The 13981-nt window shown below is 40.7% G+C and overlaps 2 protein-coding genes across 2 annotated transcripts in view; both read left to right on the top strand.

The window, feature by feature from the left end:
- LOC310985209 (UTP--glucose-1-phosphate uridylyltransferase-like) overlaps positions 1-13981 on the top strand; it is a 283068-nt gene that overhangs the window by 172375 nt on the left and 96712 nt on the right. The window lies entirely within an intron of this gene.
- Positions 10695-12064, top strand: pgap4 (post-GPI attachment to proteins GalNAc transferase 4). Its single transcript, XM_083974060.1, has one exon. The coding sequence runs from the start codon at positions 10701-10703 to the stop codon at positions 11901-11903; it is 1203 nt and encodes a 400-aa protein (XP_083830186.1). The 5' UTR covers positions 10695-10700; the 3' UTR covers positions 11904-12064.

Here is a 13981-nt window from a genome sequence, read left to right as displayed (position 1 = left end):
CAAGGCGCCCAGCCTATAAGGGCTTAGCTATACAAGACACATTATCATCATACAGTATTTAGACACCAAACAAAATCATCAGAGCACAGACAAAACCAAACAAAAATAGAAACCACATGAATTCACATAAATAATTCACTTTTTCTTTTTGACCAGGCACTTTTTTTTAAATGAAAGTAGCTATAGTAAAGACTTCTTTTCTGAAGAACCATTCCAACTTTACCTCATCATCATCAACCCAAAACAACTCAGGTTTCACATTTTGCATTTTCTGAAACAAATCTGCCTGGCTTCATCATATAACGGACAATGAAACACAAAATGCAGTTCATCCTCAATTACATTTAAATTACATAATGTGCATAGTCTTTCATCCTCAGGTACTGAGTTAAACCTAACAAACTTCTATTGCCAATAATAATAACAATGTTACTCTGTACACTGCAAAAAATCAAAATCTTTCCAAGAATATTTGTCTTCTTTCTTGTCAAAATAATGTCTCATTTCTAGTCAAAACTAATCTCTTTCCACTTAAAATAAGACTCATCACCTAAAAAATTAACTTGTTTTTAGATCATTTTCACTTGTATCAAACACATTTTTACTTGAAATAAGTAAAAAGTGAAAGCAAGATTTTTGTGCTTGTAATAAGGAAGAAAAACTTGCTCCATTATCAATTTTTTTTTCAAAGTGAAAATATGCTTGAAAAAAGTAAAAAGTGTCTAAAAACAAGTTACTTTTTATGTGATGAGTCTTATTTATGTATAATGAGATTTGACTAGAAATGACATTTTGACTAGAAATAAGACAAATATATTCTTGGTAAGATTTTGAGTTTCTGCAGTGTATGTTACTGTATAGTAATTATATTACTGTATAACCTGGTCTGTTTGATATGAAAGATGGCCGTTTACATGATTGGCATGTTAATAAAGTTATTATTATTATTTACAGTAATATAATATCAATATTATTATATAATATTATTGTATAATTATACTATAATATAACATTATATGATAATACTAACCAATACTAGATAGATAGATAGATAGATAGATAGATAGATAGATAGATAGATAGATAGATAGATAGATAGATAGATAGATAGATACATTGATTGATTGATTGATTGATTGATTGATTGATTGATTGATTGATTGAATGCCTCTGACAGCAGTTGTTTATATTGTAGAAATATGACAGTTTTATTCTCTGTTGTTTTATGAGCGAACGTCTGAGCTGAGGTCAGTTCATCACACCTCTCACTGTAAACAACGTTAGCGCCATGGAAACGACAGGCATGCAGCTGATCTGCTGTCGGACAAACACCTCAGATAATCGCCGCAGCTGGATCTGGTTTCCTGGCGCTGTCACACAATCCTGCAAACCTGCTCACTGACGGACGAGACAACCTCTGAAGACGAGTCAGGGAGGACGACCAGGACCAGGACGCTGCAAAACCTCCGAGACCTCGTCCACAACTCTGTCTCTACACTGCAAAAACTCAAAATCTTTCCAAGAATATTTGTCTTATTTCTTGTCAAAATGTCTCATTTCTAGTCAAAACTAACCTCTTTCTACTTAAAATAAGACTCATCACCTAAAAATTTACTTGTTTTTAGATCATTTTCACTTGTTTCAAACAAATTTTCACTCAAAATAAGTAGAAAAATCTGCCAGTGAAGCAAGTTTTTTTGTGCTTGTAATAAGAAAGAAAAACTTGCCCCACTATCAGATTATTTTAAGTGAAAATCAGCTTGAAAGATGTAAAAAGTGTCTAAAAACAATCTACTTTTAATGTGATGTGTCTTATTTTAAGTATAATGAGATTTGTTTTGACTGGATATAAGACAAATATTCTTGGTAAGATTTTGAGTTTTTGCAGTGTATACCAGAACCAGAAGCTCCTGTACCGTTCCTTTGCAAACTACAGACAGAAGGCGTGTGTGTGTGTGTGTGCTGTGAAGACTCACACACACTGATTTATTTATGAACCTTATTGTTGTAACACAAGACAAAACATTTTAGACCATCAAGTCAAGTCGTCTGGAGACAAAAGGGGAAACAAAAACATGACTCACCTGTCTTCAAAGTTCAGTGAGGACGTTCATGTCCCCCCAGAGGATGAACCTTAAAGGGATATGGCCCATTGCCATAATCCCTACAGTCATAGCAGTAGGTTTGTTACCTTTAATTGTCGGTGCAAGCTGTTTTTAGAACGGCGGAGCAGAGCCGTGAGCTGCTCAGAGCTACGCTACGGAGGCTAATGGGATTTCTTGGTTTTCATCAATTAAATAATTTTTCTGTTTTTAGTAACGTTGGGTTATAAAAATGCCGCTTATTTTGGGGCTTTCTCTTAGCGTCACATCCTGCTTTGAGTCTGACCAATCAGCACAGAGTAAATCTCAAGCCCCACCAGGACTTCTTCAGGGCCGATCCGAGTACCTACCCCCAGGCAGGGACTCCGTTCGGCCCCGTAAAAGTTCCTGTAAGCGGCTCTGAGGGGGAGGTTCCTGCAGTGGAGACACGCACCAACAGGGCTGGCCCCGTAAAATTACCCCAAAGTTCCTGCAGTGGAAACGCGCCTTTATTTAGCAAAATATCTCAACATCGACTTGAAGAGCCGACACAAAACTTTGCAGAAACATGATGAACAATAATGACTTCCTCTATGCTGAAACTTTTCATTGAGCATCATCATCGGTCAAAATGTTTGACACAAATATAAAAAATTATCAAACAAAAAATGTTGCTGTTTTTGTACTAAACAAAACAAAGTATAACTGTGTGATCGGCTTCTTCTTCCATATGCACTGGAAAGACAAACAGATTCCCTGCTGGTCCTGGATCATCCTGACCGTCCTGACCCCCCCACACCTGCTGCTCCAGGGTTCAGTTTCTACAAAGCGATGATGCAACCTGAGCTGCAGGTGAATTCCTCCTGTCCGCTCCGCTCTATTGTCCCGTTGATGGTGTTATCAGGTAATGGGGCCGTTTGCCGGGGAGACACTGTGTTATCTAATCTTCAGGTCAATCAACAGAACTCGCAGCTCGCCACTGAATACTTCATGATCAGATGATAAACGCCACAGTCCCGGTGGATCAAGACCCCAAACGGCCTGTTAGGCTACACCGTTTGGCTCATGGTGTCACTGCAGCAGAAGATTAGAGAGTAGAGGGAGCCTAAACAACATCTGAATCATTACTCCATCTGTCCTGAAGGTGGCGCTTTGATAAAAGAGGCTTCTGAGATATCATGGATTATAATCCGCTGCTGAAAATAGTCCCCATTAAGATGCACTGCCTGTTAGAGCATGTGTAATTATGTTTTTTCAATTGATCATGTCAGTCATAGCTACATAGATATATATTTTTTATAATTCAACGAACCATGTCAGACACATCTGTATAGATATATACTGTATATTTTTATACTTCAATGAATCATGTCAATTGCAACTTACTGTATAGATATAGCCTATATATATTTTATAATTCAACGAATAATGTCAAGCACAACTGTATAGATTTATATTTTTATATTTAGAATGAATCATGTCAAGCTCAACTGTATAGACATATATTTTTATATTTCAATGAATCATGTTAATTCCAGCTATATAGATTATATATAGAATCATGTCTAACCCTGTAACTATGTAAATGTACTTTTCCTGGTATCTAATGGTCCTCTGTCTTTTTGGACTTTTTATGTTAATTTGTTGTATTGTTTTGGGGACTACGGATGTCATTTAAATCCGGTGTATTTACTGTGGGTACTCCAGCACTCACTGTCCATTTATATGCATTGTCCCGACCAAATAAACAAATAAAGTAAAGTAAAGTAGTAAAGACACTGCAGGAAACTCTGAGTCATCATTAAAAATGAAAGCAGATGTTAGTGAGGCGTTTGTAGCGGCTCAGTAAACCTCAGTGTTTTGCTCCAGGACGCTTTGGCGGGACGGTTTGATTACCAGGCCATCAGGAGACTGTTGGACCGGCTCGGCTCGTCTCGGCACTGGCACGGCTCGGTAGGGAAGCTGTCACTACTATCGGTGATGGATCACTGTCACCGGAGCTCAGAGTGTCTACAGGAACTGTCACTAAACATAGGACAGGCTTTCTTTTTTTTCTTTTATTGTGAAATTATACAGTACAGTGGACAAAAACAAAATGTGACAAAGATAACAAGAAGAAATTGTGAAACAAACAACAATATTTGTGTTAGTATGTGTGGGTGTGGGTGTGAGTGTGTGTGTGTGCGGCTGTGCGCACATGTGATATCTATACAGGTTGGTAAATAATAATAGTAATACTTCAATTAGGTAAAAAGGAAATAAAATAGATAAGTAATTAATAATAGACATGAGGGAGTGGGGGGGGGGGGGATAAAAAAAAAACAAAAAAAACAAATAAATAAATAAATAAAAAAAGTGACGTAACAATAGTAATATTAATAACAACAACAATACTATATTAATGATACTGATGAAGAGTAATGAAGAGTAATGATGATAACAATATGGAGAGAGGATGGAGGTGGGAGAATCTAAAAAGCAAATCTTATATGAAATTTATTTATTTATTTACTGTACTTATAGGACAGGCTTTCTGACAGACAGTGAGAGGAGCTACAGCTGCACTGAGGAGAATAATAACAAGAAGCTCATCGTTCATAAAAACAAAGAAACAGCAAAGTTTAATAAATCCAAACTGACTCCATGTCAAATACTTTGGTGACTCATTATTCTGTGACCGACCGTGTAACCCGTTCTTCTTTTCTTACCTCATTGTTTTTATTCTTCCTTATTTTCACTGTCAGATAAAAAAAAGGATCCAAACATTTTTCTTGTTGATTCACCGTCACATTCGACACAGAAGTGAAACGTCACAATAAAAATGAAGACGCTCCAACTACAGAACATTTCTGCCTGAAAACCCAAATAACGAAGAAGCAGACGATGATGAAGAAGAAGAAGAAGAAGAAGAAGAAGAAGAAGAAGAAGAAGAAGAAGAAGAAGAAGAAGAAGAAGAAGAAGAAGAAGAAGAAGAAAAAAAGAGGTATTAACAGTTGTAGAAGTAGAAGTAGTAATAGTATCAGTATAGTAACAGTAGTAGTGGTAGTAGTAATAGTAGATGTAGTAACAGTTGGTAATAGTAGGTCTTGCAGTGCCACCTTAACTGTAACAGTAGCAGTAGTGTCAGATTTTTGTAATAAGAGTAGAAGTAGTATTAGTAGTAACAGTAGCAGTGGTAGTAGTAGTAGTAGTAGTAGTAGTAGTAGTAACAGTAAAAGTAGAGAGAGTCCACATCTCACCAATTTTAAAGTCTCTGCATTGGCTGCCTGTTAATGACCAAAAAGGGTCCTATGTTCCCCGGTCACAATACATACTGGGGAACATAGGACCATTTTTCTGAAAAAGGGTCCTATGTTCCCCGCTGTTGCTGGTCGATGGACTCTCTCTCTCTACTTATCTGGACTCTCTATATCTATCTGGCCTGTCGAGCCTCTACCTGGTCTTTTTACTAAACTTAACCAACTCCTTTCTTCATTGCCTAAACCCAACCAATGGGACAATTAGCCTACACTTCTCACTAAAAGTCCCAACTCAACTTCTCACTCAAAAATAGGCAAAAATCTGCAAAGTCACAACTCCACTTCCAGGTATGGGTACAAAAATTGCATGTTCCCCGGGTCCTTTGGGGGAAAAGGGGGGAACATAGGACCCTTTTTCTAAAATAGGGTTCTATGTTCCCCGGTCCGCAGAGATGGACAGAGTACTCGACCCCAGTACTTGAGAAAGAGTACAAATATTACTGGTCAAAATTTACTCCGTTACAAGTAAAAGTAGCTCAGTCGACATGTTACCTAAGTAAGAGTAAAAAAGTACTTGCTTTTAAATTTACTTTAAGTAAAAGTAAGAAGAGTAAAGAGTAAATTTCTTATTTTTCTCATCAATGAATGACTATAGGCTAATTGTTTCTAAATGAATTTAAGGAGCTTTTAACTCTTGTTTCTGAGAATGAACTCTTTGAAAGCAGCTGCACTGATGTGCTGCTTTTAGGGGTTAGGGTTTCCTTCTTTGACAAACACAGCTTGTGTCCAATAGGATTTTAGAAAAAAAAAGAGCAGACCTGAAAGTAACGAGTACTTTTCAGCCTTCCTAGAAATTAACTTGAGTAAAAGTAAAAACATTTGTCTTTGTATTCAAGTAAGAGTAATAAGTACCAAAGAAATCTAATACTCAAGTAAAGTACAAATCCTCTGGATATGTAGGCTACTCAAGTAAATTTACTCCGTTACTGTCCACCACTGCTGCAGTTCCACATACTGGCCAGCTGGGGGCCTTCCTCCCATGGATCATGTCTTATAATACACACATGCTTCATCTCCGTGCGCCTGTATCTGCAGCGTTACGGTAGCGGAGCCGCGGTGCCGGTGAGTTACGGTACCTGTGGGGGCGGAGAGAGGGAGGGGAGGGAGGCAGAGCTGATGTTAGGACATGGCAGCGACCACTGAACCACAGCAGCAGCAGCCGCAGCAGCAGCAGCTCCACAACAGTACGTGAGTCCCAAACCTCCGCTTTCCTCCTTCTCCCCGTTAACAGCGGCCTGTCCTCCCCGGTTTCCCCTCCACTTCCCCGGCCGAGAGGCGGCGGGGGGGTCGGTCGGCTGGTTCAGATGTTTGACTGAGTGGAAACACACTGTACCGGAAGCGACGTGATAATAAAAAAAACTGTCAGAGTAAAAGCGAGCAGCAGTCGACGCTGTAGCCATAATAGTCCATAATAGTCCATGTGTTTGATCTGATCGATGATGATGAACGTGTTTATCATGACGCAATGTGTTATTGGTGTGAGGAAGGAGCAGTATCTGTTTTCACTTCCACTCACACAGACGGATCACTGTCACTACTAGGCTACTTCACTGTGTGTGTGTGTGTGTGTGTGTGTGTGTGTGTGGTTTTACAGTAAACCAGCTGCATATAACAAAAACAACACTGAATTAAAATGGCTGTAGCCTACATGTGGTTTGATGTTAATGTCCAACACAGCAGTGAGGAGGACACCTCTTCCTTTCTGGCTGGACCTCATGTTGTTTTTATAGTTTTATAGACCACATGGCTGAAATCAGCTTCTCCATAGGTAATCAGCATAGGCTACAGCATGAATACAGCAGTTTGTTTGTGCATAAACACATGTTAAAGTGTAGGCTATAGGTTCACGTTGTTAGTAATCCAGATGTTGGTGTTTTGATTTCTGAACGGGGTCAGGTTTTGGTGAACATCAAACAAGTGATTAAAGGAATTTTAACTTTTACATGACACAATATGGCCGCAAAGAACTAGAAAAATCACAATAAAAGATGCCAAGATTCGCAGAATGAGACATTCTGCATATAATAGTATAAAAAGTTTACTGGTATTTATGTAGCCCAAGGAATTACAAAGTGCTTCAGAAAATTTGAATAGAAAGATAAACATCAGTAGCAGAAATAGAAACGCAAATAAATAATATAAAATATATGTAAATTATTTGAAAAGTGATTACGTTTTGTGAAAGTTTCTGTAATTTTTTAATGCAGGAGGATGAGGCCTTAATTCTCGTCTTGTGAATGGTCATAAAACGACTACACCCACTGACAAAATATGAAAGAAAAGGGCAAAGACAAGAGTCGACAAGTCCTCACCCTCCAACATTGCTCTGTATAGAAATCCCCTGAGGCGTTCACTTTAGTACTTGTGAACATAGAATAGTTTTTTCTATGTTCCTAACTATTTTAGTTTATTTATTTTTTCTTTCTTTCTTTTCTTTTCTTCTTTCTCCTTTTTTTCTGTGTGTAAAGCACTTTGTGTTACATGTCTATGTAGGAAAAGTGCTCTATAAATAAAGTTTGATTTGATTTGAGTTAATGGTTTAAGATCCATATGAAGTTAAACAGGAATGAGGATTTTTCTGAGGAGTGCAAATATTTACAGCAAGGAAAATAAGTATTGAACGCGTCAACGTTATATTTCTTTTCTTTTTTTTTAAGTATATTTTTTGGCTTTTTGCCTTTATTTGATAGCACAGTGAGATAGACAGGAAAGGGGGAGGCAGAGAGAGGGGGAATGACATGCAGGAAAGGTCTGCCCGACGCGGGATTCGACTGCGCCACGCACCGCCCCAACATTATATTTCTAATAGGGCTATTGACATACATGACATTTTCACCAGATGTTAGTAACAACCCAAGTAATCCACACATATAAATAAATCTAAACATTTTTGCTCATAAATTAAAGCAGATATCAGTGGAATGTTTTTGTTAATATAAGTCCTAAATAGTCCTATTTTCCGTCAGCAATCACTTACATGAAGTATTTCAGCCTAAACACGAGTCTCTCCGTCACTCTGCTCTGCTGTAACCCGAGGAGAAAATTTTCCTTGTGGGATACAAGTGTTATCCAATGAGGAGAGAGAACGGCATGAAGGGCTGTGTGTGCAGCCAAGGGATGCGTGTGAATGTGGTGACGTAGCACGAGGACCAATTGATGCCTGACAAGGGCGGGGGCTGCTAACTCATGGTGCGTTCAAAGAAACTCGTACTTTGTGTTTTTCCTTCCTGTGAAGTCATACCAGTTCGATCTGGTACGAGTTCACGGGTCGGAAGTTACGAGTGGCCGTTATAGGGAACTTTCACAGACAACAGGATGGTAAAAACACGAGCTACGGGTTACCTGGAACGCTACCAAGTCGTAGTTGTGACTTGAAGCTGTAACTTACGGTTTCAAAAGCCTGCCTTGAACGCAGCATTAGCCGAAACGGCCGTGAAGCTGATATCTGCTTTAAGTTATATGTGTAATAAAGTGGATGGACACAGGGATCACGCTTAGCAAAGTTTATCTAAACAGCCTTTGTTGGTAAGTGCATAACTCATTGTTTACCTGCTGATTCCAGGTCAGTCTACAGCTCTCTGTGAGTGCTCCTTGGCTCTCGGACAACTCTTCTGAGTTTTCATCAGACTTTGTCAGAAATCCTGCAGCAACAACCTGGTCATAGCCGCTTTATTAGTGACATTATGTTCTTTTCACTTCTGGCACCGAACGTGTTTGCATTCAGGTTTTATAGACACTTCTGTAACCAATGTCGTCAGTATGGATCACTTTCTAAACACTGACTGATTCCAGCTGCTTTCTTGTCTTTCCATTCCTTTCTGCACCTCCTCCTTTTCTTCTTCATGTGTTATGGACATACTATATACTGTATGTTTTGATTTCTTTGTATGTTTGGGTTGTTACCAACATCTGGTGAAAATGTAATGCCTATGACCCCATTAGAAATAAAATGTTGACACGTGACGTTCAATACTTATTTTTCCCGCTCTAGGTGTTATTTTTGGAAATCCTGCAGTGACTCTATATTTGCACATTCACACTGCTTTCTCCAACTTTTTCAAACAACTTTATCTAAATTTTAAATCCCAGATTTTCCAGATATCTCAAATGTGTTAGGCTGAATCTCTTGAGTCTAATTGCACAAACAGACAGATACAGGTTCAGGTTCAAGTTTGTATGTTTTTTTTTTACATTATGGCACAGTGTTAGGCTTATGCATGAAGAGTTTTCAGAACTGTTATCAAAGATAGGGGTGTGCATTTCCGTTTGATGCGCTCCGTTAAAGGGATAGTTCGCCCAAAATTGAAATTTCACTCATTATCTACTCACCCTCATGTGGACTAAGGGCTGGGAGAAGTTTCAGAGTCCTCCGTGGCTTCTCTGAGTTACAGGGGGTCTCGGCGTAGCAGTGCATGTCCATATAACGGTTGCAAATGGATACCAACTGTCTACGTAACAAAAAGACACACCAAAAAACATCCAAATACCTCCATGCTGCTCGTATGTAATGTCTGTCTTATATTGAAGCCCCGAAATGCGAAATTGTCCTGAAAAAAATTAAATAAGTCTATTTTTCAAGCTTGTTTTGTAACGGAAGCTTCTCGAAGCTCCTCTTCCCGGTTCGTCAAATTTGGACGAACTAGGAAGAGGACAGACCCTGGTTTGTCCAAATTTGACGAACCGGGAAGAGGAGCTTCCGCTACAAACAAGCTTGAAAAATAGACGTATTTAATTTTTTTCAGGACAATTTCGCATTTCGGGGCTTCAATACAAGACATTTCAAGAAATTTCAATTTTGGGTGAACTATCCCTTTAACATGATAAATGGTGATGAGATTATCAGCCTTTCCATGAGGTCATCTTCACAAAGCACATCCATGGGAAATTCAAACAAAGCCATTTTTGCTGTAGAGATTACAATGTGGTGAAGGATTTGTTGCATGTCAGTTGGATGTGCTTTACGAAGACGACTATGATGATGATGATGATGATGATGATGATGATGATGATGATGATGATGATGATAATGATAACAATAACTGAGTTAAACCTTCCTCTTGTTTCATTGAACAGACACAGATGACGAGGACCGGCGGGCTGAAACTCTCTCCTCTCTCTTCACATGAAGCTTTGCCAACACCGGACTCATTTTCCAGAGAGCTATCAGGTCACAGCAGGTTCATTGGGTTTCACTCCCGTGGTCTATAAAGCAGACTGCATGCTGAGAACGCCGTAAACATTGACCTAACCTAACCCCATCCCCTGAGCAGCAACGTCTTTGTCTGACTTCTCTACGTGGCTCCAGACAGCTGCTTCATCAATGCCTCGATGGAAAGCCTTCTTCAGTCAGTACTTGCGATGGTCGAGCACCGTCACTCAAGCCCTCGTCCTGTCGGTCATCACGTTCTGCGTTGTTCTTCCTCTCTGCTGCCATCAGCTGCTCTTCTCCTACTACTTCATCAAGTCCATGTACCTTGACTCCATGAGCGAAGGGGTCCTGCAGGAGAGTCTGAACCGAGGTCAGGACGCCCTGCGCTTCTGGCAGAGTGCCTCCACCGCAGCGGCGGCATCTTCAAGACTGAGCGACATCGCCCAGCACCCTGAGCTGTTGGTTACCGTGGTGACGGCTAGGCGGAATGAGGGGCGGGACTTCCACTACTTGCTCCAGGTGATGCAGCGGGTGAGCGGCATCGTGGGAGGCTGCGGGGAGCGGCGGTGCGCGGAGGTGCTGGTCTGCGATGTGGAAAGCGGGCCCCAGGAAAACCAGGACGCCAAGCTGCTGGAGGCGCATTTCAAGGTGGTCCGGCGCTCCCCCGAGGAGCAGCAGGCAAGCCGGGAACGAGTCAACACCTTCGAGAGGGAGAAGAGGGATTACGTCTTCTGTCTCCGCAAGGGATGGGAGCTGGTGAAGCCCAAGAACGTGGTTGTCCTAGAAGATGACGCCTTGCCGAGACAGGATTTTTTCCAAGTTGTAAAGGACCTTCTGTCACGTCGCTTTGCCTTCCAGAGTCTTTACGTCAAGCTGTACCACCCGGAAAGGCTGCAGCGCTACTGGAACCCAGAGCCTTACCGCATCCTTGAATGGGTAGGGCTTGGGTTGGTTGGAGCGACAGCCCTCCTCCTCACCCTTCCCTACTGGAACCCCTGTTCTTTCTCCTTCACGCTGTCGGTCGGCCACCTCCTCTTCTTCACCCTTTACCTCATGGCTGCTGCGGAGCTTCTCGGGCGGCACTACCTTCTCGAGGTGCGGAGACTTTCCCCGCAGCTCTACGCCGTCTCCCCAGCCACCGAGTGCTGCACCCCTGCCATGTTGTATCCTGGCAATGCCTCTCTGAGGGTGGCCGAGTATCTGGATGGCTCATTCTGCGTCAGCGGGAATGCCAAGGACACTGTCCTGTATCACATGGCGAGGACGATCCCTGGAGAGAAGTCTCACAGCGTGGAACCCAACCTTATCACCCACATTGGGGCCTTTTCCTCGGTCAGGCCCAACCCATCGAAACCTAAACTCCTCCCAGGATAAGATGGATCACAGGGGGCTGAATGAGCCTCCGTCTCCCTTGGTTCTATATGGACTCTTCAGACACTTGAGGGCATCACTCAGTGAGTACAGGTTTGCCAATTTAGAGGTAAAAAGTTGGTGTCAAGATGAGAACTGGGCTAATTTTGTTAGAAAGATTCTGTTTTTCTGGATTTTCAACCAACTGTAACCTGGTTCTTGACACAAACTGCACTCACTAAGTTGTGTTTTCAGTTTGAGACCTGACATCACATCATCATGCTGAAGAACTTCTTTAATCAGTGACTTTTATATTCATTTGGGATGTTAAATGGTTCACCTGCATTCATGGATCTATTTTAAAACCAATCAGATGCTGTCATCATTAACAACATCTTGCATGAAAATGACAAAAGGGTCAGATCATTCAAGGATCTGCTTATAGGGTTGGAGTTAAAGAGTATTTTATTTAATTTCTTACTCCCAGTGACTGTTTACAGAGTGCAATTTGCCAGATTACATCAACAACCAGGTATATTTGAGTTTTATTTCGAAGAAAAAAAGTTTTTTCTTGCATTTAAACATAAAAGTGTGATAGTCAATTAGGCCTTCAAACACCAGGATCAGTCTGCTTCCTTGAGTCAGGTTGAAGCAACTGTTATCTCGGTGTGTTCATTCAGGGTTGTGGTTTAAAAGTAGTGAACACATCGTTTATGTTAATAACTAAGGAAGACGGGGTCAGAGTCTTCAGAGCACTGGTGGTCTGTAGTCTACATCATTCAACTGTTACAGCTCTGCAGCTTTAGAAACAATGAGTGCAGCAGAACCACACTAAAAGTACCTCAAAGTTAAAGCAAACCTCCTTTAGAACAACAGAGGTTTTATGTAAGTGGACCACTCACTACTGGAGCTGCGTTCAAATCATATCGACAACGCCTTTATTATTTACAAGGGAGGGAAGGGAATGAGGGGAAAGACTGGAGAGTCCAGCTGCCTTAATCAATAAATAATGCTGACTACACACAATGGAAAGACAAAAATGATCACATTAGCTGCACTACCAGGCAACACAAATACTGCTGATAGTGACAAGCAGGAGATTGATTTAAACAAAGTGATTAAAAAAACGATTCCACGTCATTTGAATGTAGCACCATATCATTACAGCGGCCTTTACGGTGCTAGATAGCAATATGTTGTTGTTTTTTGCTTGCACTACATCGTGTTAGCAATAACAGATGATTACCTACAAGTCAGGAAGAAACATTGCAGGTTCCATAATAACCTTAATTTCTTTATTTGCCAAGAGCACAACTGTTCAGCTACAGAAGATAGCAGGCTAACAGCTAGACGTGGACTGTGCTCTAGATAACAAGTCCTAGAAGGCCAAACTGAAATGAGGCGGTCTGGTCTATGTAGGATTTTCTCGGTGTGTCACCAGTTGCGCCCATCGATACCATTGTGTTGAAAAAGGGTAGCTCCTGTTGCCTAGGAACTACCACAACACTGTTGAACTGAGATTACACATAATACTGATGTTTAAAAGTGGTGCACTGGCTGTGTTATTTGCTGTCATTGGCAGTGCACAAGGAATTCTGGGATAGGTTGGACCGTGAAGGGTTTACTCGTTGGATCCTTGATGGCATTTGACAGAAGCTTTGACATTTGAAGGAACTTTACATGTCACTCCTTTAATAACAGACTTGTTGTCATTCCAGCTCTGTATTTCTTGAGTTGGACATCTTGAAGCTTTCAGAAATAAGTGGGAATCCCCTTAAGACACGACACAACCGTGGTGTTAGTTCAGCATCTACTGTAGGGCTTATGGGAAATGAGGTTTGTTAAAGGCCGCTAGCATTAAACTGAGTAAACAATGATATCAGATTGCTATCATCCTTATCTATCATTCTGGTTCTGTTTTAATCTCACATTATCCTGTTCGGCTGCTAAAATTACAGTTGGGATACAGGTTACTGTGTTGTATACTTTTTTGCTGTATTTTCAAATGGTCTATTTCACTTTAAATGTTAAAGCAGATATCAGTGGAATGTTTTTGTTAATATAAGTCCTAAATAGTCCTATTTTCCGTCAGCAATCACTTA

The sequence above is a fragment of the Trachurus trachurus genome (assembly GCF_905171665.1).
Source record: "Trachurus trachurus genome assembly, chromosome: 1".
Classification (NCBI taxonomy): Eukaryota; Metazoa; Chordata; class Actinopteri; order Carangiformes; family Carangidae; genus Trachurus; species Trachurus trachurus.
This window is presented reverse-complemented; position numbering and strand designations above follow the sequence as displayed.

Coding starts and splice junctions, on each gene's coding strand:
- pgap4 (XM_083974060.1), top strand. CDS start 10,701: ATGCCTCGATGGAAAGCCTTCTTCAGTCAGTACTTGCGATGGTCGAGC.